We start from the raw sequence: 24,924 nt of genomic DNA on the forward strand, positions 1-24,924 counted from the left end.
AGGCAGATTTTTTTTACTCCTACGCCTGCAGGGAAGTTCAAAGGACATATATTTCGGTCAAGCTTAGATGTAGTTGGGCCGAGTAGGCTGAGAACCAGAGTACTGCATATGCTAACAACTTGCTGTATGGTCTTACGGAAATCACGTTTCCTTTCTGGGTCTCAGTTTCCTAATAAATAAAGTATCAACATTTCTTTTATGATTCTAAGAGAGACCTCGAAGGGCAGAAAGGGCATTGGGAGGAAAGGAAAATGGGGAAGAGGCTGAACGGAAAGGGAGGAAAGTGTGTGAGGGAGGTTAGAAGGGTGGCGAGCCATAGAAATGTCTTTTAATCAGAGAGGAAAGAGTCGAAAATGAAACTGTGCCTCCCTTGAGGTCTTAATTTTTCATCTTGGCATTTTTTAGTGTTTAGACATACGTAGTCATTTTTGGATAAATGTGGATTGAATGATCGGAAAGCCTGGGAACGCTCACAGAGGAAAAGGGCAAGAGGAGAAAAGAGAGGAAACAAGCAGCACCGGGGCACAGTGCGTACCTGATCCTCCTCGAGTTGTCCCCACTCGGCTGGCGGGACCTTCCCGCCAGAGTTCGGGCCCGGTCACGGGCTCCCGCGCTCCCTCTCGCTTCCCCGCAACCCGCCCGGAAACCGCTAGAGGGCGCTGCGCGGCGGCCCGGGCAGGCCGGGGGCGGAGCTGCTTTAAATCGCGGCGCCCGGCGGGTCTGCATCTCAGTCGCGGTCCGGGAGCAGCCTCAGCTTCTCGCCTCCGAACTGCAGCGCCGACCAAGACCCGGACCCGGACCCGGTCCCAGAGCTTCTCCGACGTCAGTGCAGGGGGCAGGATTCCCTGCAGTAACTCCCTCCGCTAGGCTCGTCACCCCCGGGAGTCCCGGGTGCGCACCTGCAAACTCCGCCTTCTGCACCTGCTGCCCCTGAGCCAGCGCGGGCGCCCGAGCGAGCCATGGCCAACGCGGGCTTGCAGCTGCTGGGCTTCATCCTGGCCTTTCTGGGCTGGATCGGCTCCATCGTCAGCACGGCGCTGCCCCAGTGGAAGGTTTACTCCTATGCTAGTGACAACATCGTGACGGCCCAGGCCATCTACGAGGGGCTGTGGATGTCCTGCGTGTCGCAGAGCACCGGGCAGATCCAGTGCAAAGTCTTTGACTCCTTGCTGAATCTGAACAGTGAGTGCCTTCCCCACGCCCCAGTTGTGACTCAGGGTGGGGTAATGTTAATCGTTCAGTCGTGCCCGACTCTTTGCAACCCCACAGACTTTAGCCCACTAGTCTCCTCTGTCCATGGGCTTCTCCAGGCAAGAATACTGGAGTGGGTCGCCATTTCCTCCTTCAGGGGATCTTCCCGACCCAGAGATCGAACCCAGGTCTCCTCCATTGCTAGCAGATTCTTTACTGTCTGAGCTACAAGGACCCAACCCCAAATGACTCCCTTTTGGAGTAGTGGTTGTCAAACGGTTCTGTTGTGTGATTACATATCTGTCAACCTTCAGTGGATCAAGTCTTCTGATCATGTGCCCCGCCATAAGGTATTAGAGAAAACCCTGCTTTGGGGAAAGGGATAACCAGACCTAAGCTCTAATTTTTCCTCTAACTCCCTCGGTGACACTCTTCTCAAGGTGTGAGTTTCATCTTACACACCCATAAGTGGGGTGGCAATTGAGCAAGTGGGAGCCAAACTCGAATTTGAGCTCTTAGGCCTTTCCTGGACATTCTCAGATTCTGTGAGAATTGAAGAACTGTAGGCTTAGGACAAGAAAATGATGTGCCTTGTAAAGTTTGGAGCCTGAAAGCTTCTCCAGCTTGTAAAATTAAATAGATAGATTGAGTTATGTTAATTCTTAAACAGAACCATGTACCTGATTTAATAATTAAATTAAAAAACAATTACAATTCCTATGTTTGCATTTACCACAGAAAATATTTTATGAATCTCTGTACTTCCTGTATTATTTCAATTTTTACAATAAAGTTTCTAGCAAATTTCTATCCAAAAAAGATAAATAGACAATGCTAGTTATTAGATATAACTTTTTTCTCTATCTTTACTGTGAGTTATCGTGAGAAGAAATTACATTCTTACATAGACTGTCTCAACCTAGTGTCTTCTCACACTTGAGTTTGAATCTTCTGATTCTTTTGACTTCCAAGATCCAGTTAGTGTGAAGAGGGGCTTCCCCAGTGGCTCAGTGGTAAAGAATCTGCCTGCAGTGTAGGAGACCTGGGTTCTATCCCTGGGTTGGGAAGATCCTCTGGAGAGGATCCTCTGGAGAAGGAAATGGCAACCCACTCCAGTATTCTTGCCTGGAGAATCCCATGGACAGAGGAGCCTGGCAGGTTATAGTCCATGGGGTTGCAGACTCTCAGATACAACTGAGGGACTAAACAAGCATGAGGAAGTCTTTCCCTCCAGTGATTCCTTGAAGAAGTAAGTCTCTTAAGGTTCCCCAGGAGGTTTAGCTCCCAGACCAGGAGTCTTCAGAGGAGGTAGATTGTATAGTCTTATTTTGGAAAGTGAAGGTGGGTGGCAGGTGGAAAAAGGATGACAATAAAGAGAAGTTCAAAATCACCTCCCTCCATTATATAAAAGGAAAAATGAAGCCACTAAGGGGATACAGCTGATGAATGCGGAGGTCTGGAGAGAGAGGGCGGGTCTTCTCTGAGTTTCTGTCTTCCACAGAGGAATTTCTATGTAACGAATGCTGGCTTCTTTCTTTCATAAGTTTGGACAGGATTATGTAGAGAGAAATAGTCCTAGATATGGTGGAGAGAAGAGTGACAGGATGGATTTTTTCTTTGTTTTTTTTTAAACAAAATCTTGTGAGTGTTTTGTCAGAAACTCATTAAATTCCTGCTTACTTAGGTAATAACAATTCATGGCTAGAGTAGCTTCCTTGAGATATGACATTCGTTGTCCTGAACTTGTGTCTGTCATGCACTTGAACTAACTTGAATAAAAGCGTCCTTAGCCTTTGCCTGGACAAACAAGCCTGCCCACCAGTCCCCTTTGTGTGCTGACGGTAAGCGGTGTTCAAGTCGTCGCTCAAGTTTACTTCAGTTGCTTTGTCCACCTCCTGTGTGTGGTTTTGTCAAAAGCCATGCCCTTCAGAGTTGTTCACTCTGTTCCAAATCTGTTTAAAACTCTTGAGTACCTGTGGAATTTGTGAGTCAGTGTACACATGGCGGTTTTTAGTGTTGCCAGTTCAGCTTTTCAGAGTTCCTATATTAGGATTCTTTTATGCCAAAAATAAGGAGTACATTAAGTATATGCCTTTATATAATCATTGAATCTCCTCATGGATGGATAAATACGTGTAAGGAATTGTATGGCATTTGGCAGATGGAGATGGTTCTAAGGACAATTCCAGATAGATCTCTCATTCCTCTGATCGAAATGATTCATTTTCTGATTTTTAAGTATCTTTCAAATTATATTTATTCAGCTGCCCCAGGTCTCAGTTGTGCCACTCAGGATATTCGATCTTTTGGGGGGCATCTTGGATCTTTTGCTTGTAGCATGTGGGATCTAGTTTCCTGACCAGGAATTGAACCTGGCTCCCCTGCACTGGGAGTGCAGAGTCTTGGCCACTGGACCACCAGGGAAGTACTAGTAGTTCATTTTCAACATGTTCAAATAGACTTTCTTTTACCTTCCTTAAACAGCCAAATGAAATCAGATCAATCCATGTTGTAAATACTGAAGTAGGTTATCCCTACACATGATGATGTGTTAAAATGTTTTATTTTCATTTATACCTAGTTAGCATAACTGTTATGATTTTTAAAGCTATGGTGGAAGATCTGAACAATACCTTTCCTCTACCCATTTTGGAGATTGCTTTCTAATGAATTTTTTTTTTTTTTAAACTCCATGTCAGTTCCTATGTTCCTTTTGGTTAATGCCAGAGTTTATCAAAGGTGGGGCTCAGGCCTTTCTCTCAAAACTCACTCTCGGAAGAGAGAGCCTTGACTCACTGGTATACTTCCCAACCTGCCAGTGACTCACTGGCTGCCTTTGGATGGAGCCCAGAGAACTCACCTGTCTCCATTTCTCCTCCTGGACAGTTGTGCTCACGCCCACCTGATGCAGAGACCTGGGAGGTGATTCACTGGCTGTTTTTGGTTTAGTACCATGATATCCAGAGGTGAACAGGCTTATCTGTACATATAACTAGTGTTCCTTGAAACAAGTTGCACTCCACAAAGTGCTTTTAGGTGAAAAACTTAGGAAGTTTCTTAAAATTGTAGCTTGTTCTCTTTGCCAGTGGAGCCCACTTGGCAATTTAGGGCTCAGATTCTGGGACTTATAAAGTTTATAGCACTAGATGTGTTAAAATCCCTGGTTCCCCTTCTCTAACTAGTGTCAGCTGAAAGGGCACATGGCAGTGTCTGAAGGGATGCAGTGTACTTAAGGCAATGTCAAAAATGAGATACAGCAAGGCTTCTTTAGATAGTTCTTGCAAAGCAGTTTATGAAAATGTAACTGGGGAACTTCCTGGGTAAACAAATAATACACCATGGATTGTGGTTTTACTATGGCTAAGACAGTTTCACTTCCATCCAAGAATGGATGTTTATTGATACTGATGACTGATAGTTGGAATATGCAAAAAAGAGTGCCAGATAGAGTTGCTTTTCTTGATTAAACTGTACATCTTGCCTTGTTTTGATTCATTTTTCAAACTTTTGGCAAGCTAGTTCCTATTTCATGTGCTTAGTTAATTGCTTCTCCTGGCTTGACTTTAATAGCTAGAGCTGTCCAAAGACTGGGTTGCCCCAGGAGGTTGCGTGGTGGGAGGTGTGCAGGCAGAGAAATAAATAAGCATTTTGAAGGAATGCTGTAGGGAAAATCCAAGTCCCAGACAAATGGGAGGTTAGGCTAGACTCTCTGTAAGTCTCATCTAACCTTAGGATTCTGTAATTTGTTTATAAGCTCCTCTGGCCTGTTCAACTTGCTTTACATGAATCCACATGTGTGTAGGTGTGCTTTAATGAGTATTGGTTGTAGGTGAAGTTTCCCAGAACTCTCACCATGATGTCAGGCTCAATCAAAGAATAAAATCACTGACTTGGACGGTCTTTGATGCAGAGGCAGAGATGAGGGCACCTCCTTACACTTCTCTAGACTGCATTAGGCTTGCTGAACCACTGGCGTTTAAGGGGCCATTTGTGTTCAGATCTGTTTTGAGAATTTTTCTGTTTCTGATTTTTGAAATGATGAAAGTCAAAACCCAAACGCAAACTTGAATACTCAGTTCTGACCTTGGTTCTACACTAACTAGCCATGTTTATAATGGTGAGCCACTTGATCTCTCTGGACGGTTGTTTCCCCACTTTTAAAGTAGGGCAGAGTGGGAGGAGCAGGGAGATGAATCCATGACTCATTCATCCATTCAACCAGCATGAGCCAGGCCCTATCCTTGTTCTTAGAAATGCAGCTAAGATGATTGATAATGGGTAAATGTTGATTCCTTTAAGTGCCAACAGTCTTTGTTACTTACTGAAGTGATGCAAAGGACATAGGCAAGTGGCAGAGTTTAGGCTTCCTTGATTGGAGTGATGACTAAATGGCACAGAAGTAACAGAAAAGCATACATTTAATCATGAGACAATGTCTTTTAAGAAACAAAAAAAGATAGCAAAAATGTTTGGAACATCCTGAAAAGCGATTAAGTCCTACCTTATCCCAGACCACAGTTATTGACTGTGCTGGAGTCTTGAAGTCACACCCAGTGGCCACCAGTTCATACATCAATCAAATGGAAATGTTAACAGTGAAGACTCTTGAGAAACTTTGAACTTGACTAAAAGTGAACAATGTAATAAGTGAAGATGTCATGGGAGTATAGCTCTGTGACAGTCTGTGATGAGTTCATTTAATTGCAGAAGAGAAAAGAGGATTTTTGTTCTAGTCACCCAGTGGTCAGTTTATCTGCTTAATACTTGTTAAGCAACTACTGATGCAAAGAGGGACTGAGTGAAGATAGAAATATAATTAAAATCTTCTTTATTTATGACATATAATAGGGTAATAATATAGTCATATGGCTAGTAAATAGCATGAACAAAGCCAGGTATTTAAAGAAGTTCTGCTGCTTGTATAGTAAGACTTTAGAAATGCTTTAGAAAAAAAAAAAAATTCCACTGACTTGTCTCTGCTTGTCTTTCTACGCTTATGTTGATTAACCTCACTGTAGTAGATCAGTAACTTCTAACTCATTTCTTGTCTCGTAAGTAGAGATCTTTGTAAATATGTTTTCAAATTATACTTTCAGGTTGCAAGTGTTAAGAACTCCTTAGGGAGTCTCTAATCTCAAGATTATCAGTCTAGCTAAGTATAATTAAAAGACCGCCTTCTCCATGTACTGCTGAATAATTATAACAATAAATAGTGTACCTTTTTGAATGTTTGCTAACCATTTTCTCCAAAGAGAGCTTTAATCGGTGGTAATAATATTGTAGAGGCAAATTTAATGGGACAGAAAGGAACATATTTGTTTCAGATTGGAGCCACTCAGGTCAACTTAAGAGTTAATAGTTCAAAACTTTATCTCTCTGGCCTAAAATATTTGGTAGCTTTCAAATATTTCTCAACTTCTCTGCCCTGCTGGTCATTGTTCCACCAGAAAAAAAACTTCATCTTGGAAGCTCATTAGATGCATAATTTAGAAAATTTTTAAAAATTAGATTTGGTTAACCAAAAAGTATGATTTTTTTCTCTGTAGGTGAATTTCTAGCTTTTAATAATCTAAACTAGGTCTGGCTTTATGTAGCAAGATTTTAGTGTCTTGAGGCTTTCTAAGAGGTGTTTCTCAGTGTTATTTCAAAAATTAAGCTTAACACAAAAGGTATTTTTACCTATTATATATGAATTTTTAAAAGATAAAGACATAATCAAATTTAAATTAATTGACCCCAGATTGAATAATCCATGAAGCTTGCCGGTGATGTTCTAAGTGCTTTGAATAGAAATATGAACAAATATTTGGCCAAATTATCAAGGAGCCCACAATTACATATTTTAGCTCTCTGACTTAAAAGGCTTCCATAAGACATTAATTTGAAGGATTCATCTGGTTCCAGCTTAAAACTGTGCAATTTAGATTCTATCTGCATGTAAAACCCTCATAACTTGTAACACTTGCTTACTTTGATTTGTAATCCACCATTACATGTGCCCAACTAGTGAGTTTTGATGCTGTTATGATTCTCAGCCTTTTTTCCCTATGTTTACATTTCCCCCTGCATATCACTATAGTTAAGAATTCATCCAAATATCTCCAGTGATGCAAGATGAGATTTTGTGTTTGATGCCCATCTAGTATTGTAAAATACAGTCATTTCCTAAGCCAGTGGATGTCAGGACATAAATGAAAAAATACTGCTTCACAACATAACACTATTGCTTTATCAGATTTTTTAAAATGAAACATGATCTTGCAATATATGGTTTATATGATTCCTGAGTATAGGTTTTCCCCCATTTTCTCTGTTATCATTGTGCATTATGCATATAATTCTTTATACTATAAGACTTACTAGGGTTTGTAGCACACAGAACAAGATATCGGTTCCTTTCCCCTTAGAAATTTTGTAAAGTAGTGGAAAGAATAAAATGGGGTGTGAATTAAATGTGTTTTCTTTGAGAATTGAAAGGACAACAAACTCAGAGATGAAGACCGTGAAAATGAGATAATCCCAGGCAAGTGCAGGTGGAGTCCTGAAGTGGTTGATCCATGTACACTCTCTGCCTGGGTGGTTATATACAGGTCTGACTCAGGAGCTTGAGGCCCAGCAGACTCCTCGTGAAGTATACCTTGTGATCCAAGTGCTCAGACCTGCTAAGCTGGTGGCCTGCTGTTTATACATGAAGTACAGATCAGAATGATTATAGAAGCTGGATCTGATTTGAAGCCCTACAACTCAAAGTAGAAAACTTAGACATCAGAGAAAGCAACCAAAGTGGTGAATAAAGGTTGGAAAATTGAGCTTAATGGACAGACAAAGCAAAAGGTGGTTGAGAGAAGTAAAACACTATATATATTTGAAGGGCTGTCAGAGGAAGACAGAGGGTAAAAAATCTTTTCATTCCTCCTTTAAGACCCTAAATGGCTTCTGCACACATTTAGAATAAACTCCAAACCCCTTTCCCTAGCTTGCAAAATCGTACATGATAAATGCCTTCTGCTTACCTTGCTAACCCTTTTCATTTTACTTTCCACATCCAACCATCCTGCAATAGTAGCTAGCTTTCCCAGTTTGTCCAGGATTGAAGACCTTCTCAGAAGGTAGGACTTGTAGTTTTAAAACCTAGAGAGTCAGGCAAAATAGATGAGTGGTCACCCTGTCCTCGACATGAATCATTTCTGTGAGTTTCAGCATCTCTTTTTCCAGTGTTCCTTTGACTGAAATGCTTTCTTTCTGAGTGGCGCTTAGGACCAGATCAGAAATCTCTGTTATGTAGAAGAGGTTATTTATTTTATATTTTATTTTCCTTCTGAGCATGATTGCCTTTGCAAAACTGTTGGCAAACCAGAAGGAAGGACACACCATAATTATGGAGTCTTTGATACATTTCTCTTCAAACCACAGTATCATTTGTGATTCCAAGTGAGGTTTCACAATAATCTTATAAGCAGCTATAGTTCCTGGACATGGAACAACAGACTGGTTCCAAATAGGAAAAGGAGTATGTCAAGGCTGTATATAGTCACCCTGAATATTTAACTTATATGCAGAGTACATCATGAGAAACTCTGGGCTGGAGGAAGCACAAGCTGGAATCAAGATTTCCAGGAGAAATATCAATAACCTCAGATATGCAGATGACACCACCCTTATGGCAGAAAGTGAAGAAGAACTAAAGAGCCTCTTGATGAAATTGAAAGAGGAGAGTGAAAAAATTGGCTTAAAGATCAACATTCAGAAAACTAAGATCATGGCATACAGTCACATCACTTCATGGCAAATAGATGGGGAAATAGCAGAAACAGTGGCTAACTTTATTTTTCTGGGCTCCAAAATCACTGAGGATGCTGATTGCAGCCGTGAAATTAAAAGACGCTTACTCCTTGGAAGGAAAGTTATGACCAACCTCAACAGCATATTAAGAAGCAGAGACATTTTTTGCCAGCAAAGGTCCATCTAGTCAAGGCTATGGTTTTTCCAGTGGTCATGTATGGATGTGAGAGTTGGACTATAAAGAAAACTGAGTGCTGAAGAATTGATGCTTTTGAACTGTGGTGTTGGAGAAGACTCTTGAGAGTCCCATGGACTGCAAGGAGATCCAACCAGTCCATCCTAAAGGAAATCAATCCTGGGTGTTCATTGGAAGGACTGATGTTGAAGCTGAAACTCCAATACTTTGGCCCCCTGATGCGAAGAGCTGACTCATTTGAAAAGACCCTGATGCTGGGAAAGATTGAGGGCAGGAGGAGAAGGGGACGACAGAGGATGAATGGTTGGATTGCATCACTGACTCTATGGACATGGGTTTTGGTGGAGTCTGGGATTTGGTGATGGACAGGGAGGCCTGGTATGCTGCGGTTCATGGGGTCACAAAGAGTCGGACACAACTCTGCGACTGAACTGAACTGAACTGATAGTTCCTGGTAACCCATGATCCATGAAACATGTTTTGATTCAGAAGTTCTTGTGCCAACCTTCAATCTTCAAATAAGTGTATAAGTTGGGTGCACACTTGCCCACATGTGTTTATGGGGAAGTGACTCTATGAGCGGAGCATGAGAGTTCCTTTGGTTTGCTTTTTAATTAAATCAAGTAAAAATTTATCTTGGCTTCCCAAATATCTCTCATATACAGTCAAAAAATGTCTTTAATACTTTCAGAAAGAGCTTACTATGATTTTATCATAGATTGCCTGGTTATATCAAGGATGGAAATATTAACAAATTTAAATAAATTGATGTTTTGGAAATCTTTAGTGTTAGTTATGATTTATAGTGTAAATTCTTAGCCCTAAAAATACGGACACTGAGCCTAAGTCTAAATTAGATACTGAGATATAAAACCTTTCTATCATGTCATCCAGTTTTGAGACCATTAGGAAGTCAATTGTTCCAACTTCCTGATTACAGATACCATCATTCATACTTTACGTAATAAAAACATGATCCCAAAGAATAATAACTGGCTTTCCCATAAGATAGCACACTTTGTTATTATAATGTAAATAATTTTTATATTTTTAAAAAGACTTGTCATATGTTAACACTATCAAAGAGATAATGATCTTTATATGATGGAAGAAATAAATCTAAGTCAAACTCATCTAACCAGTGTACTTACAACTCACTTTTCTTTAAGAATCTGTGCTTCAGATTTTTTTGAGAATTTCTTTGAGAATTTATGCCATAGGGATGGCCTCACGCTTTTACTCTTTAATATATTTACTGGCATATCTCAAACATAGCCCTATTTATTTGATCATGAGTTAGCATACCAATGACAAGAACAAGAAATTAGAAAATTAGTGAAATCCAACCAGTCCATTCTAGAGGAGCTCAATCCTGGGTGTTCATTGGAGGGACTGATGCTAAAGCTGAAACTGCAATACTTTGGCCACCTCATGCAATGAGTTGACTCACTGGAAAAGACTCTGATGCTGGGAAAGGTTGGGGGCGGGAGGAGAAGGGGACGACAGAGAATGAGATGGCTGGATGGCATCACCGACTCTATGGACATGAGTTTGGGTGAACTCCGGGAGTTGGTGATGGACAGGGAGGCCTGGCGTGCTGTGATTCATGGGGTCGCAGAGAGTCGGACACGACTGAGCGACTGAACTGAACTGAACTGAACTGAAGAAGTGCTCCATTGAATTACTGTCAGCCATTTTACAGCATAGTAATTTAAATAGTTTTAAACACCAGTGATATTTCTGAATATAAACCTACTATGTTCCAAAATAGCATCTCAAAGGCTATTATGTTTTGTTCTGAGAAAATAGTTTTCAGATCTCCCACCCCACCCCCATCACTGGATTTATGTGTTGCTTATCAAACTCATGTCCACAGAGTCGGTGATGGACAGGGAGGCCTGGCGTGCTGTGATTCATGGGGTCGCAGAGAGTCGGACACGACTGAGCGACTGAACTGAACTGAACTGAACTATCCAGCCAAGGCAATCTATGAGAAATTCATTTCTTGTCTTCCAAATTCACCCACCCAGATTTTCCCCAGCTTGATGACTGGAGTGTAAAGCTGTTGACTGTTACTAAGATATATTGGAAACCATTTAAAGTATAAATGGTTTAACATTAAGGATAATGTATGATTGTTATTTCAGAATTAAAAGTCTCCATTAGTAAGAATTAACAATGTGTTATAAGCCTATTCAACCAAATGATTAATTATTTTTCAGAGGATTTTGAATTAAATGTTAAAAACAAACTGTTAGAGCTGGAGGAATTCTTATTCATCATTCAGCCAGCTATTTGTTTTTCCGGAGGAGAAACTATGTTGGTTTCCTGCAAAGGCATCACTAGAACTGGGGTCTCCTGACTCCTGGTCATGTTTTCTGTCCTCCATACAACGTTGAAATATACTTGGTCTTCTCTTGTTGGTCTAGGCATGATTGTTACATGTTCTAAAATGTTTTTTGTCAGGCACTCTGCAAGCAACCCGTGCCTTGATGGTGATTGGCATCCTGCTGGGACTAATAGCCATCTTTGTGGCCACTGTTGGCATGAAGTGTATGAAGTGCCTGGAAGACGATGAGGCGCAGAAGATGCGGATGGCTGTCTTTGGGGGCGTGATCTTTCTTATTTCAGGTGAGAGAGGACCTGTCCCTCTTAGACCTTATCAAACTCTTTCTGACATTTTTTAAAGTCTAGTTTTTGGCTTCCTTAGATCATGTTGGGTTTATGTTGGCTTTATTGCTCTTGAATCAATTGAATTCAGTTCCTTTAAAATATGAAGACATAGAAACTTTAAACCCGGTTGACTTTCACATTCCCAAATGGGAACTGGATAAAAATCTGAGATCTGTGTTCACAGTGGACAGGTCTATTCCCTGAGGTTTCAGGTGCCAACTGGTTCATTAGAAACAGTCTCCTCAAGTGAAGGGAGAGATTTTTTTCTATCTAGCAAATACTGAGAACCAATTCTGTGTAATTCAGAAAATTTCTGTGGTGTCTCTACTGATAGTACCTGGGAAAGGTGGGGAATGGTGAGAGAGAACATGAAGAAGGTGCAGTCATACAGGTGTGAATGAATGGGATTAATAGGGCTGGGATTATTGGAGGAAGAGGAGGACATTATTCCATGTAAGCAGTACTGATTCTGGAATGAACAGGTTTTACCCATAGATCAATGAAGAGAAAGGGCATTTGGAGTTCAGGCGGAATGTTGGAATGATAGGAAATCAGAAAAAATGAGTTAAGAAAGAAAATAATACAGAAAAGTCTTGGAATAAAAACCTTGATAAAAGAGTGAGGTTACATTTTCCATAGAAAGTAAATATGTATTTATTTCTTTATTCAAATCTTATTATGTGACCTTTGAGAAAGTGAGAGCCAGAAGAGGACATGGACAGTTCATTGTAAAGTCTTATAATAAAGTTAATATTAAATAAGATAATGTGTGCATATAAAATTGTCTATGTATATAAAATAATAGACTATTATATGTCATATATAGTACATGTCTGTTGTTTTGAAATAGACTATTACATATGCTTTCCTGATGGCTCAACGATAAAGAATCTGCCTGTCAATGCAGGAGATATGGATTTGATCCCTGGGATGGGAAGATTGCCTGGAGAAGGAAATGGAAACCCACTCCAGTATTCTTGCCTGGAACATCCCATGGGTAGAGGAGCCAGCATGCTATAATCCAGACAAAGACTGAGCATGCACACATGCACTGAAATGTAAGAGGCGTGAGAAATTGAGAGTGTGCTGCATGCATTGATCTGATGTGGCACCTCAGTGAATCTCATGGCAAGACCTGGAACATCTGGCCAGTAGGGGTGTAGGCGTTTAGGTGATTGGTGTACTCTGAGCCAGGTCCAATGTGTTCCTGCTATCTAGCTATTTACATTCATTTTGATCCTTCAGAAATGTGAATTTTGCATTTTGGCCAAGAAGAATATAGAAGAGTTTTCATCTTCCCTTTTGTAAGTGATGAGCTTTACTAGTAAGGACTTTAGTTTTATCAAAAATAGTCTAGTACACTAATTTATAATAATCTATTTTAAAGAGATCTTAAATGACATGAATCTCCTGAATGTTTCCAAAAGAATGTTATTTGTGCCAGGGACCTTAAACTGTAAGTGAATAAGATGACATGAACAGTCATGTGCCTAACTCCAACCTAGTATTTTTATCTGTCTTAAGAGAACACTTAAAAAACCATGTTTGAACCTCTATTCATCCTAAATTAATGTTGTCTGAATTAAAATGGACTTAATTAAAAATGTCAGCATTATTGATGAAATTTCATTCTTGTAAAATACTTATAAATTTAATGAGCCATGCATTTATGCTCAGTGTTCCATGGTAATTAACAGTCTTTTGTTTTGAATTTCCATAGGTCTGGCTATTTTAGTTGCCACAGCATGGTATGGCAATAGAATTGTTCAAGAATTCTATGACCCCATGACCCCCGTCAATGCCAGGTAATGATAGTCAAATATAAAATTGTTTGTTCGCTGAGAAAATACCCTTCTATGTTCTGCAAAGTCCAGTTAGTATGGTGACTCCCCAGACTTGCTATCCAGAATTTTATGGAATTTTCTGCCAAAATTGAAAATAACTTGAATGGCCTGTGACATGTTAAAAATAGTTTGATAATTACTTTAACAGCATGTATTGATGACAAAATAAACTTCAAAGTAGAAAAGCTGTATACTTTCCAAATGTATGCTGGAACTTTTTTCATATTTTTTTAATTTGTTTAATATTAATGAAGATACCAGTATATTTGAAATTCATTTTTGAAGTATATTCTGATACAACACTTAATTGTGTTTATTATTAACTAAACACAGTTTATGATTGATCAAAAAAACAGTTGTATTGTAGAGGTTAATAACCTCTAACAGAAATTTCATTCCTAACAATTTTATTTATTAAAAAACAATTTTATTTATGAAAAGGATGTTACCACTATGAAATTTGGTGTTTCATCATGTCCATAAAATAATTTTAGAAAGGTCATCCTTCTTAATATTGCAAGTTGTGGAAGTTAAAGAGCTGACTCTTGGCTCTCAAGTAATGACACCCTTTGATCAGAGACAAGATTCTTTGTCTCACTGTGTTCACTTCTTTAAAGCCTAATAACTATATTCAGAGTTGGGATGTTAAGATATAATTATTGTTTGTTGAGTGCTAAGATGAATGGATGAAAAATGCTAGTGGTGGAGAGATAAGATGTGTTTCTTTGTTTCTAATCACCCATGTATATGAAAACACATACTGCCATAATGTTGTTGGAACCTATCCCATAAGACTACAAAGTAGGGACAGAAACTGCTGGAGGTCAATAGGCTAAAACTTTCCCAGTAATGGATATGAAAGCACTTTATAAATTGCCAGGCACTGTATACTTACTTACAGTGTCTCACGTGATCCTAAAAGCAGTACAATGAAGAAGATGGGATCATTGTGCTTTAAGAGAAGCAGCTGCTGAGGTTGAGACATAGAGTTCAGGACCCACAATTCAACAGCTGAGAGTTTGCATCAGGATTTAAACTCAGGCCTTATCTTTCTAGATCCAACCCTTCTCTTTCCTTACTCTCCACCATCAGTCACAGATCTTCTCCCAGAAGTATGGCTTAATACATCCACCTGGATCCACTTAACCTAGAACAATCTATGGGTTGTTTAGAAGTTTTTTCCTCAAAACCATAGATCAGATTTCAGTGTTTATCAAGGGTTAACTGTTGAAAAGTCTAATAGCCTTCAAAACACTCTGGCAGGTTTTGTTTTTTTTTTTGTAGAATACTGTTGCTACTTGGTGATAACATGACTTGTTAAGTTTTAGCCTAGGAACCATGTTCCAAATCTGACTTTTATGGTATGTAGCATGCTTTACAAGTCTCCTACACATGGAAAAGTCTTTGGAAATATTTGTGTAATTAACCTGGTGTTACATGCCACATTGCCTGATCTACTGTTGCAAATTGTCAACAACTGCAATGTGAACGTTCTCGTGTGTGTGTCCACAAACTTTAAAGTACTTCATAAAACTTAAAGGGATCACAGGGGATTTTTTCCGGTGGAAAAAATATGAATGTGAAATCGATTTCATTATTTAATTACATTAGAGGAGTTTCCAATGGTTCACTGAGTAAGCAAATGAATCACCTTTTCTTTTTTAGGTATGAATTTGGTCAGGCTCTCTTCATTGGTTGGGCTGCTGCTTCTCTCTGCCTTCTGGGAGGCGCCCTGCTGTGCTGCTCCTGTCCCCGGAAAACAACATCTTACCCAACACCCAGGCCCTATCCCAAGCCAGCACCTTCCAGTGGGAAAGACTATGTGTGACGTAGAAGCGAAAGCTGACAACCCTGTTGGAACCAACAGAAAATGGACATTGAAATACTGGCATTGACATTAAGATCTTAGCTTTCGACTATTGCAGTCTGAACTGTGGTATTACAGCAAAAAACGTATTTTTTTAACTATCCATTGCTAAAAATGATTTAGCTTTATCTTATCTCCATTCCTCAATACAGAAGAGAAGCCTTTTCCATTTATATTACTGCTTCCCGCTGAGTAATCATCTCAAACGAGGGGAGAGAGTGTTCCTTAAATATATATAGATATGTACATAAACACGTTTTTCTATAAAAAATTAGATAGTAAGAATTCTTATTCTCATTATATCGGTACCAGTATTCTTAAAATATATCTAAAAATGAAAAAATATTTAATTCTTGATTAACTCATTTATTTGGTATTTTTCAAATTCTTCTTTCTTTATGTATACATATATAATCGGTCAAATATCATTTACCTTCCTTCATCAGCTTTTAGTGTCTTTCACAGAAGACCTGACCTGCTTTACCAAGTATGAATTATTTCAGTACTTCACATGTGCCCTTTTTAAATGTTTGTATCATATGTTTTTTTACCATGATCTTTTAGCACTTGCTGTGTCATCGTTCAGTCATTCTTCATGCCTTTGTTTTTTGTGAGGTTGAGCTTAACTCTTGAATCTGATAACACATTTTATTTGCCTATAGTTTAATTCCTAAGGTCAATAAGAGTCTCTTGCAGACCAGAGCTTTGGGAGCAAATCTTTCTGTGTGTGACTAGATGGTATGTTCCTGTTGACCTTCCCATACGCCTCCTGTACCCTGACCTCTAACACACTTATTTGCTTTGAAAATATTTGAAAATATTTGAGGAACTGTGTGCTGCTTTTCCAAGTATTGTAACACAAATCTATTGATTGAATTTTTTGAGCTACTTATTCACAGTTATATACCCTCCCAAACTACCTTATTCTTGTTCCCTTCCTTAACTGTATTGTTTTATTGTATAGCTTACCTCTTCCCAGAGAGGAACAGACTGTTTGAATGAAGTACTCGAATTTCTATAATGATACTCTGATGACAAACATTCTCTCTGTAGCTTATAGGCAAGTCACTTAATCTTTCTCCTCTCTTCCCATCTGTCAAATTGAGATAATGACACTTAACCAGCTGGTAGAGTGGTGTAAGTATTAATTAGTTGATATTATGCTCATTCTTTGAATATGTCTAAGTAGTGTTTCTATTTGCTAAATTGGCTGTTAAAGAAGTCGTTGAACCAAACCTACACACAGGCCTTCCCAAGGTTAGGGACCTTCCTCTCTCCACAGGCCTGTTTCCTTCCTTTCAGCTGTGGCCACCATTTTGTTGGCACTCTGTTCCATTTTAACAATTGCTCTTAGTTTTCCAGTTTGTGGAAAATAACTCCTTCACTTCAGCAAGATGTTGTAATGGAAAGGGTGTTGACTTCAGTGTCTGGAGACTTGATTTGAGTCTTTGGTGCTATCAATTACAGTGTGAGTTTGGGCAAGGCACAGGTTGCCCTAGATTTATTGCTTCATTTCTAAAAAGAGGATTGTAATGCCTGACCTCCCTACCTCACAGGGCTATTGTGGAGATCCAGTGAAACAGGATACACGGAAATGTGATTTTGTAAGGTGACAAGTATTGTACTGGGGGAAAGAATTAAGGAATTTAAGCGCATAGATTTTAGACTATTTTTCAAATGACTGAAAAGAGAAATTTTAAGAAATGGATTTCCTGTCTTAACCAACCTCTCAAGTGAGGAGACAAGTGAATTTCAGCTTGCTAAGTGAAAAGAAAAAAAAAAAAACTTTAAAGAAGCCTTAGTTTTCTTTGATCAGTGTGGCCTGATGCTTTTCGTGTGGCTAAACTAAGATTTTCTCCTTTCAGGAATTCAGACTTGACCTAGAACAAGTTTGTAGATGTAATGGGTAAAATGGAAGTGTAAGTGTTGACCAAAGAATGGAAGATTTTTTTGAGTTTTAATAACTTGTAAGGGTATACAAGATGGATATTGGTTAAGTGATGTCATCAGAGGTATCGCTACTAGCTGGCAGCTAACATGGCTAGGATAGGTAGCTTAGAAATGTTAACTCATAGTGAAACCACCTAGGGGAAGTTATCCAAAGGACTGAATCATAGGACTTGAACCTAGTAAATTTTAGTGTATCTTCCAAACCTGAAAGTCTATGCTCTTAGAATGTATAATTCAAAGAATCTCTGTTACCTTCATAAATCCTATTGATGGGCAAGTATTAATACACGTGGTTACTAGTTGGTAAACTCTGAAAAGAAATCCATAGTACAAAATGGCCAACAGAATTGTGACACCAGAATCTTTCTGACTTTGCTATTTTTGTACTTTACTACCCTACTTGGAAATGGATAGATATTTCAGGGGTTTGTAATGGGAATTTGTATAAAGCATTACTCTTTTTCAATAAATTTTTTAATATAAATCTTTAGTTGGTTTATTATTTTTTTAATCATTTATTTCAAGATTGCATTGCATGGAAGACGAGATGGCTCAGGATAGGATCTGACTCACCATGTATTCCTGGGAAATAGCTATGGTGCCTCTGGGCCACTTGTCAAGTATTTAAGTGACTCCACCCACTGGAATGCCCTATTGCTCTCCAACTGTGCTTCTTCCTCATCAAGGGTGGTGATAGAAGGGAATGTCAGGAGAGATAACTTCATTTCTCTCATCCATAGAAAGGAGACATACTACAATAAATGACTAAGTGATAAAGTAGTCAACTGTAAAGCACTATGAAAACTTAAGTTGGTTGTGTTTCCTACAAGTTGGCAGAGTAAAAGACAGCTAGAAATCCATTATTGCTTTTGTAATAATTACCAGGTGATACAATGGTAAAGAATCTGCCTGCCAATGAAGGAAATGCAGAAGATGTAGTTTCAACCCCTGGGCTAGGAAGATCCCCTGGAGGTGAAAATAACAACCCACTCCAGTATTCTTGCCTCGGAAATCCCATGAACAGAGAAGTCTGTGGGACTACAGACCATGGGGCTGCAAAGAGTTGGACAGGATTGAGCACATGAGTACGCACACATTACCAAAACTACTTCTTAAGAAAGCAAGTGATGAAACATATTCACTCATTATCTAAAAATATCAGTGATTGATACAGCCTTAGTTGTAACCACTCCTTAAGTGATTTATATAGTACAGAGACAGGCTAGTAAACAAAGAATTGAGCTCTATGTGGAGCTCAATGGGGACATTAGCCTTAAGGGTAAGAGATGAAGATTAATTTCAGTCGTTTTAAATTACGCAGATGTGTCAGATCTCCACTGTTTCTACAGAACTGAAGTCTTCTCCTGGATGGGTCCAGGCCCATGAAATTTGAGAGGAAATAAAATCCCTAAGTGCTGATAAGAATGCTGAAGAGAAAAACTGGGTTGTCAATCATACCAAGTAGACACCACCTATGTGTAGGCTCCTCCTTCTGGATGCCACTGTCCTGCAAACCAAGTTATCTCTCCTCCTCATCAACTTGTACTTTCTATGTGGATCTGTGTCCAAGTCCAGGAAAACCTCCATGCCATCTCCATATTCCCACATTTGAAAGCCTGCTGTTGGTTCTAGTAAAATCTGGTAGTGGATTTTTTTTTTTTTCCTTCTTTTTGAGTATGGCTCAGGTGTAAGATTTCTGCAGTCTCCTTTCCAACCCCAGATATACCCTTAGGTATCCCCAACCTGCCCTAAAATCTCTACAATTAGCTGGTACCATGGAAACTGGCAGAAGTCTCTGCAGTTTCCAGAGTTATGTAGGGACAGTCTGTTGGATTTAAAAACACAATGAAAAACATTCTCAATGTTCTGGAACTCTGGGGAACTCATGGTATTTTGAATATTCATCTTCCATTGACAGGTTTCTCCCATATGGCCAATATCAGCAATTAGCAAGAGATATGGATTTATTCAACTAATATTTATTAAACACCTACCATAGACTAGTGCCATTAAATGCAGACAAGGCTAAAGGGTAAAGGAAATAAATAAGACTCTTTCCTAGGCCCCAGCAGGGTAAAAGTGTTAAGTGGGAAGAAAAGTGAACTTGAAATCTAGCACTGGTTCTGCCAATGATCAGCCTCAGTGAGCTATAGAGATCTCTATTCACTATTTTTTCATTTGTAAAAGGAAGAACTTGGCCCCACTCAGTGGTTCTTATCCATAACAACGTGGAAGCTTTTGACCACTGGAAGTTTTTGAAACCTCCGACTTCCAAGGACTTAAACCCAGATTAAGGGAATCAGAATTTCTGAGAAAAGTGTATTAGGTATGAGTTTCCCAGGGGATTCCAATGCACATTCTGAATTGCAAACCACTGGACTGTGTTATCTCTCAGGACCAAGTATGCTCAAAATCTTTTCTGTGTAAACACACATCCAGGTGCTTAGTAGATGACAATGTTGTTCATTTACTTTTTCTCTAAGGTCATGGTTCTATTTCATGATTCTAGGTGTTTTTTGTTTGTTTTGGTGAGAGTATTAGCACAAGTTCAATACGGCCAAACAAGCTGAAACATAAGAGTTTGGACCAGAGAATGTTTTATTGCAGGGCCATGCAAGGGTGACTCCTGTCCTAAAAACCCTGAGTTCCCTGAAGGGTTTCAGCAAAGCACTTTTAAAAGCTAGATGAGGGAGTAGGGGTCACAGGGTATGTGATCAGCTTGTGCACAATTCTCTGATTGGCTGATGGTGAGGTAACAGGGTGGTGTAATAGAGGTTAATATTAACAGTCTTTAGGCTTCAGGAGGCCTGGTGTTATGTGATCTTGTTCATCAAGTAATTAACATTTCCTATTTGGTGAGGGGTTTTCTCATCTGCAAAACAACTCCAGAAATGACATCAAAAACTAGGTACTTCAGAGAGGAGCTAAAGCAGAGGATATGGGGAAGGACCTGTCCCTGTCCCCCACAAGGCCCCAAGGGGTCCTGCTCACTTAAGAAAGGAAGGAGTTAAAAGGAGGTAGTCTTCAGAAGCTATTGTCATATTTCTTTGGTAAATAACCTTCTTTCTTGTCATTTTCTATTATTTTTAAATCAATCACCATAATAGTTATTAATACAAAGCAAATTCTCTTTTAAAGAAAACCTTCTGTTTAACAATAATATTAGTTCAAGGAGGTGTTTATTGTATTATAATCACTGAGTTATTTTCCTTTGTTATATGAAAATTTCAGAAAAGTCCTTAGTCAAAGCATAATCTTGCTACATTTATTTTTAATTGTAGCATTTCTGTGGTTTTATTTATGTCATACTTTCTTTAACTTATTGCTTTGATTGTCTGTTCCCCCCAAAAGAAAAAAGTAAACACACACACACACAAACCAATTGCAGGAAGAAAGTTTGAAAACTGTACAAATATTTCTTAAATGAGATGACCTGAATTAGAGCACTTTCTTCTCCCAAAGGACATTTTTTTCTTTTAATCATTTTGTCCATTAAGTTTCCTGTTTCTATTAATGTTATGGTTTCCTCAGGTAGCTACTGATGCTGCTTAATTAAAAAAATCCAACAACCAAAGAGAGATCTGAAACAAGCAGACATATGAAACGAGGGTCAGGGGTAGCAGAGAACATTTCCTTCTAGATGAGAGTGGAATACAAGTAGAAAAATGACCTCTAATAGAGTGAGAACAAAGGAATTTATTTGTGAGGATTATTTTCACCACAATATTTATTTTTCCTGATAATAAAATTAAAACTAATACAAATTAAAATTAATACTAATAATAAAGTAGAAAAATATAGAAAGGTAGAAATAATTATTTTAAATATTGTAATAGACATACTGTGCTGTGCTACCCAAAAGCAAAATTATTAATAATTTGATGCAATCTTCTCTAATCATATTTTATTTCCCAAAGATAAGCTTTGGAGGTTGTTATCTTTTCACTGTTTTCATAGTATCACACGGTAAAAATAATTTTGATTTCTTTCTCTTCTTCCATTCAAGTGTATGGTAATATACTGTTACCATTCAGAGTTCATAAACATTCATTCATTCATTCTGATAATATTTTTAAGAAGCCAAGTATTTTCTGCCACAAAAGAAACAGTGGACCTGGATTTGTACAATGTAACCAACCGTGAATAAAATAGACAAAAAACCCTCACTTCTAGAACTTACATTCTATATGTGGAATACAAACAATAAGATAAGATAACAATAAGATAAACATGCTAAACAAAATGGTAATAAACTATATAGACAAAAACTAAAGTAAGCAAGAACTGGGAAGCTTGGACAAGGGTTACAAATATACAGAGGGCTCATACAGCTTAATATCATAAAAACAAACAACCCAATGAATAAATGGAGAAGAAGACCTTAATAGAAATTTCTCCAAAGAAGACATACAGATGGCCAACAAACACAAGACAAGATGCTCAACATCACTAATCATTAGAGAAATGCAAATCAAAACTACAGTGAGGTATCACCTCACACTGGTCAGAATGACTCTGATCAAAAAGTCTACAAATAATAAATGCTGAAGTGGGTGTGGAAAGAAAGTAACACTCCTATACTATTGGTGGGAATGTAAATTGGAATAGCCATTGTGGAGAACAGTATGGAGGTTTCTAAAAAATCTAAAAGTAGAACTACCATATAACCCAGCAATCCCACTCCTGGGCATATACCAGAGAAAACCATAATTCAAAAGGACACATGCACCCCAGTGTTCACTGCAGCACTAGTTACAATAGCCAGAACATGGAAGTAACCTAAAAATCTCATCAATAGAGGAATGGATAAAGAAGATGTGATACATACATACAGTGGAATATCACTCAGTCATTAAAAGGAACAAAATAGTGCCATTTTCAGAGACAAGGATAGACCTAGAGACTACCATGCAGAGTGAAATAAGTCAGAAAGAGGAAAACAAATACTGTATAATATCATTTATATGTGGAATTTATAAAAATGATACACAGTAACTTATTTGCAAAACTGAAATAGAAACACAGATGTAGAGAACAAATTTATGGACACCAAGGGAGGATGAGGAAGTGGAATGAATTGGAAGATTGGGATTGACATACATACACCATGCTGAGTCTCTTCAGTTGTGTCTGACTCTTTGCAACCCTATGGACTGCGGACCATCAGGCTTCTCTGTCCATAGGATTCTCCAGGCAAGTATACTGGAGTGGGTTGCCATGCTACTCACTACCAGTATGTACACTACTATCTGTAAAATAGATAACTAATGGGAGCCTACTGTATAGCACAAGGATCTCTATTCAATGCTCTGTGGTGACTTAAATGGGAAGGAAATCTAAAAGAAGGGGGGACATATATATATGTATAGCTGATTCACTTTTCTATATAGCAGAAGCACACCATTGTAAAGCAACTATACTCCAATAAATCTTTTTTGAAATAAAATAATTAAAGTCATGGAAGTCCTCAATGAAAAGGTCATTTTTAAGAAACAATATATGGGAGAATAAGAAGAAAATCAATTATATAGGGAAAGATCTTTCCATTTGAATGCTCTCAAGTGTTGCTGTTCTTAGTCACTCAGTTGTTTCCAACTCATTATGACCACATGGACTGCAGCTGGCCAGGCTCCTCTGTCCATGGGGATTCTCCAGGCAAGAATACTGGGGTGGGTTGCCATGCTCGCCTCCAGGGAATCTTCCCAACCCAGGGATCGAACCCAGGTCTCCCTCCTTGCAGGCAAATCCTTTAACAATTGAGCTACCAGGGATGAAAAAGTAAGGACACCAGTGTAGTTTGGATGCTTTAAGCTAGGAAGACACTGATAGGAGACGAAGGCTTGAAGGGAAGGGGAATTTAAACTATAGGGCACGGTGGACTACTGTAAGGACTTCATCTGTCATTAAATAAAAGGAAAGGATAATGTTAGGTTTTGAGCAGAGAAGACATGAGATCTAAAATAAGATGTGTCATTTTTCCTATTGTGTTGAGAACAGACTATAGGAAAGTAAGGAGAAAACATGAGTTCAGATAGAAAGCTATTACCAATAATCCTGCAAGATATGGTTTGGTGATAGCCATGTAGTAAGAAGTGATTATAATCTGGATAATATTTGAAAGTAGAGCCAGCCAAAAGTAGTGAATTTTGCTAATTGACTGAATGTGAGATGGCAAGTTAAAATAAGAGTCAAAAATGACTCCAAGATTTTTGGCCTGAGCAATTGATAGGATGGAGCTGCTAAAAACCAGAGATGGAAGGCTGCAGGAAAGTAGGTTTGGAAGAGAATATCAGAAGTTTTATTTCGGACATGTTAAGTTTATGATGCCTATTGCACATTCAAGTAGTGATGATCAGGAGGCAGTGGGAGAAGGCAGGGGTGTGGAACTCTAAAATGAAGAAAGGACTTTAAAAAGAAGAGTGTTAGTCAATCATTATTTTCATATGACTTATCAAGTTGAAAATATGCCCCAAACTTTGGACACTTAAGTTGATACCTATAATCACTAGGTTAAAAAGTCAATGAAAGTAGAAACCAAGTCTATTTTACCTATTATTGAATCTTTTATTACTTTCCAAATATTTAATTCTAGTAGTCTCAAAAGTATCTTCATGGAAATCTGGTGTATTAGAATCATAGGCCTGCCCTGGATTTTGGTTCTGATTCTGCCTTTTACTAATCTTTTTAAAGATTGCATTTTAATAATTTCATGTAGTAGCAAAGACTAATTGTTTTACTGTAAGTATTCTGGGGAGCAAGATGTCAACATGGAGTTAGAATTGCAAGAGATGGAATATTAATTCCTGTTGGAAAGGGTAAAGAAAGCAGGAAAAGACAGGAAAGCCTTTACAGGGGCAGGCAATCTTTCTGTAAAGATCCAGATAGTAAATATTTTAAGCTTCATGGGATACATATAGTCTTTGTCACATATTCTTCCTTTTTTTTTTTCTTTTTTTAACTGTCTACAATGCAAATACTATTCTTTGCTTATAGATCATAGAGATGGAAAAAAAAGGCTGTGGTCCAAATTTTGTCAATGGACCATAACTAGTCAACACAGCCTAGTCTAACACCTGTGAAAGAAGAGCATTAAGGGGAAATTCTGTAGGAAAAGCCTCAACCTTCTGTGTAGCTTTGAGAAAGCCTTGGAGCCATCCCATGGGGAGCTGTGGTTTAAAGGAAGTCCATAGAAGAGTTCTGAACTGGGCAGAAACGGCCAGGCTCTAGTACCCCTGCTGCACTTAGTCTTTGTCTGAGAGCTGTCCAGCAAGAGTGTGGCTTCAACTGGAAGGATGCAGCAGATCCCAATGGCACTGCAGCTGAAAGCTGTTGGCAAACTGTTCCCACTATGGCAAATTCCTATTTGAAGAGAAATGTAAATAGTGCACCTCCTGGATTTCACATAAAATGACAGAGAGTTA

The 24,924-nt window shown here is 38.7% G+C and overlaps 1 protein-coding gene across 1 annotated transcript; it reads left to right on the forward strand.

Annotated features, from left to right (window-relative positions):
• Window positions 1–709: 709 nt before the first annotated feature.
• CLDN1 (claudin 1) lies at window positions 710–17,993 on the forward strand. Its single transcript, XM_055407960.2, has 4 exons — window positions 710–1,182; window positions 11,636–11,800; window positions 13,563–13,647; window positions 15,352–17,993. Exons 1-4 carry the CDS (start codon window positions 960–962, stop codon window positions 15,512–15,514), a joined length of 636 nt encoding a protein of 211 aa, XP_055263935.1. The 5' UTR covers window positions 710–959; the 3' UTR covers window positions 15,515–17,993.
• Window positions 17,994–24,924: the final 6,931 nt, after the last annotated feature.

The sequence above is a fragment of the Moschus berezovskii genome, chromosome 1 (genome assembly GCF_049115385.1).
Source record: "Moschus berezovskii isolate FMDL1 chromosome 1, NW_MosBer_1.0, whole genome shotgun sequence".
Taxonomy (NCBI): Eukaryota; Metazoa; Chordata; class Mammalia; order Artiodactyla; family Moschidae; genus Moschus; species Moschus berezovskii.

What these genes read in the sequence shown, in the direction of transcription:
- CLDN1 (XM_055407960.2), top strand. Translation starts at nt 960, where the DNA reads ATGGCCAACGCGGGCTTGCAGCTGCTGGGCTTCATCCTGGCCTTTCTG. An exon ending in CTCCTTGCTGAATCTGAACA is followed by an intron (nt 1,183 to 11,635) that starts GTGAGTGCCTTC and finishes GTTTTTTGTCAG; the next exon opens with GCACTCTGCAAGCAACCCGT. An exon ending in ATGACCCCCGTCAATGCCAG is followed by an intron (nt 13,648 to 15,351) that starts GTAATGATAGTC and finishes TTTCTTTTTTAG; the next exon opens with GTATGAATTTGGTCAGGCTC.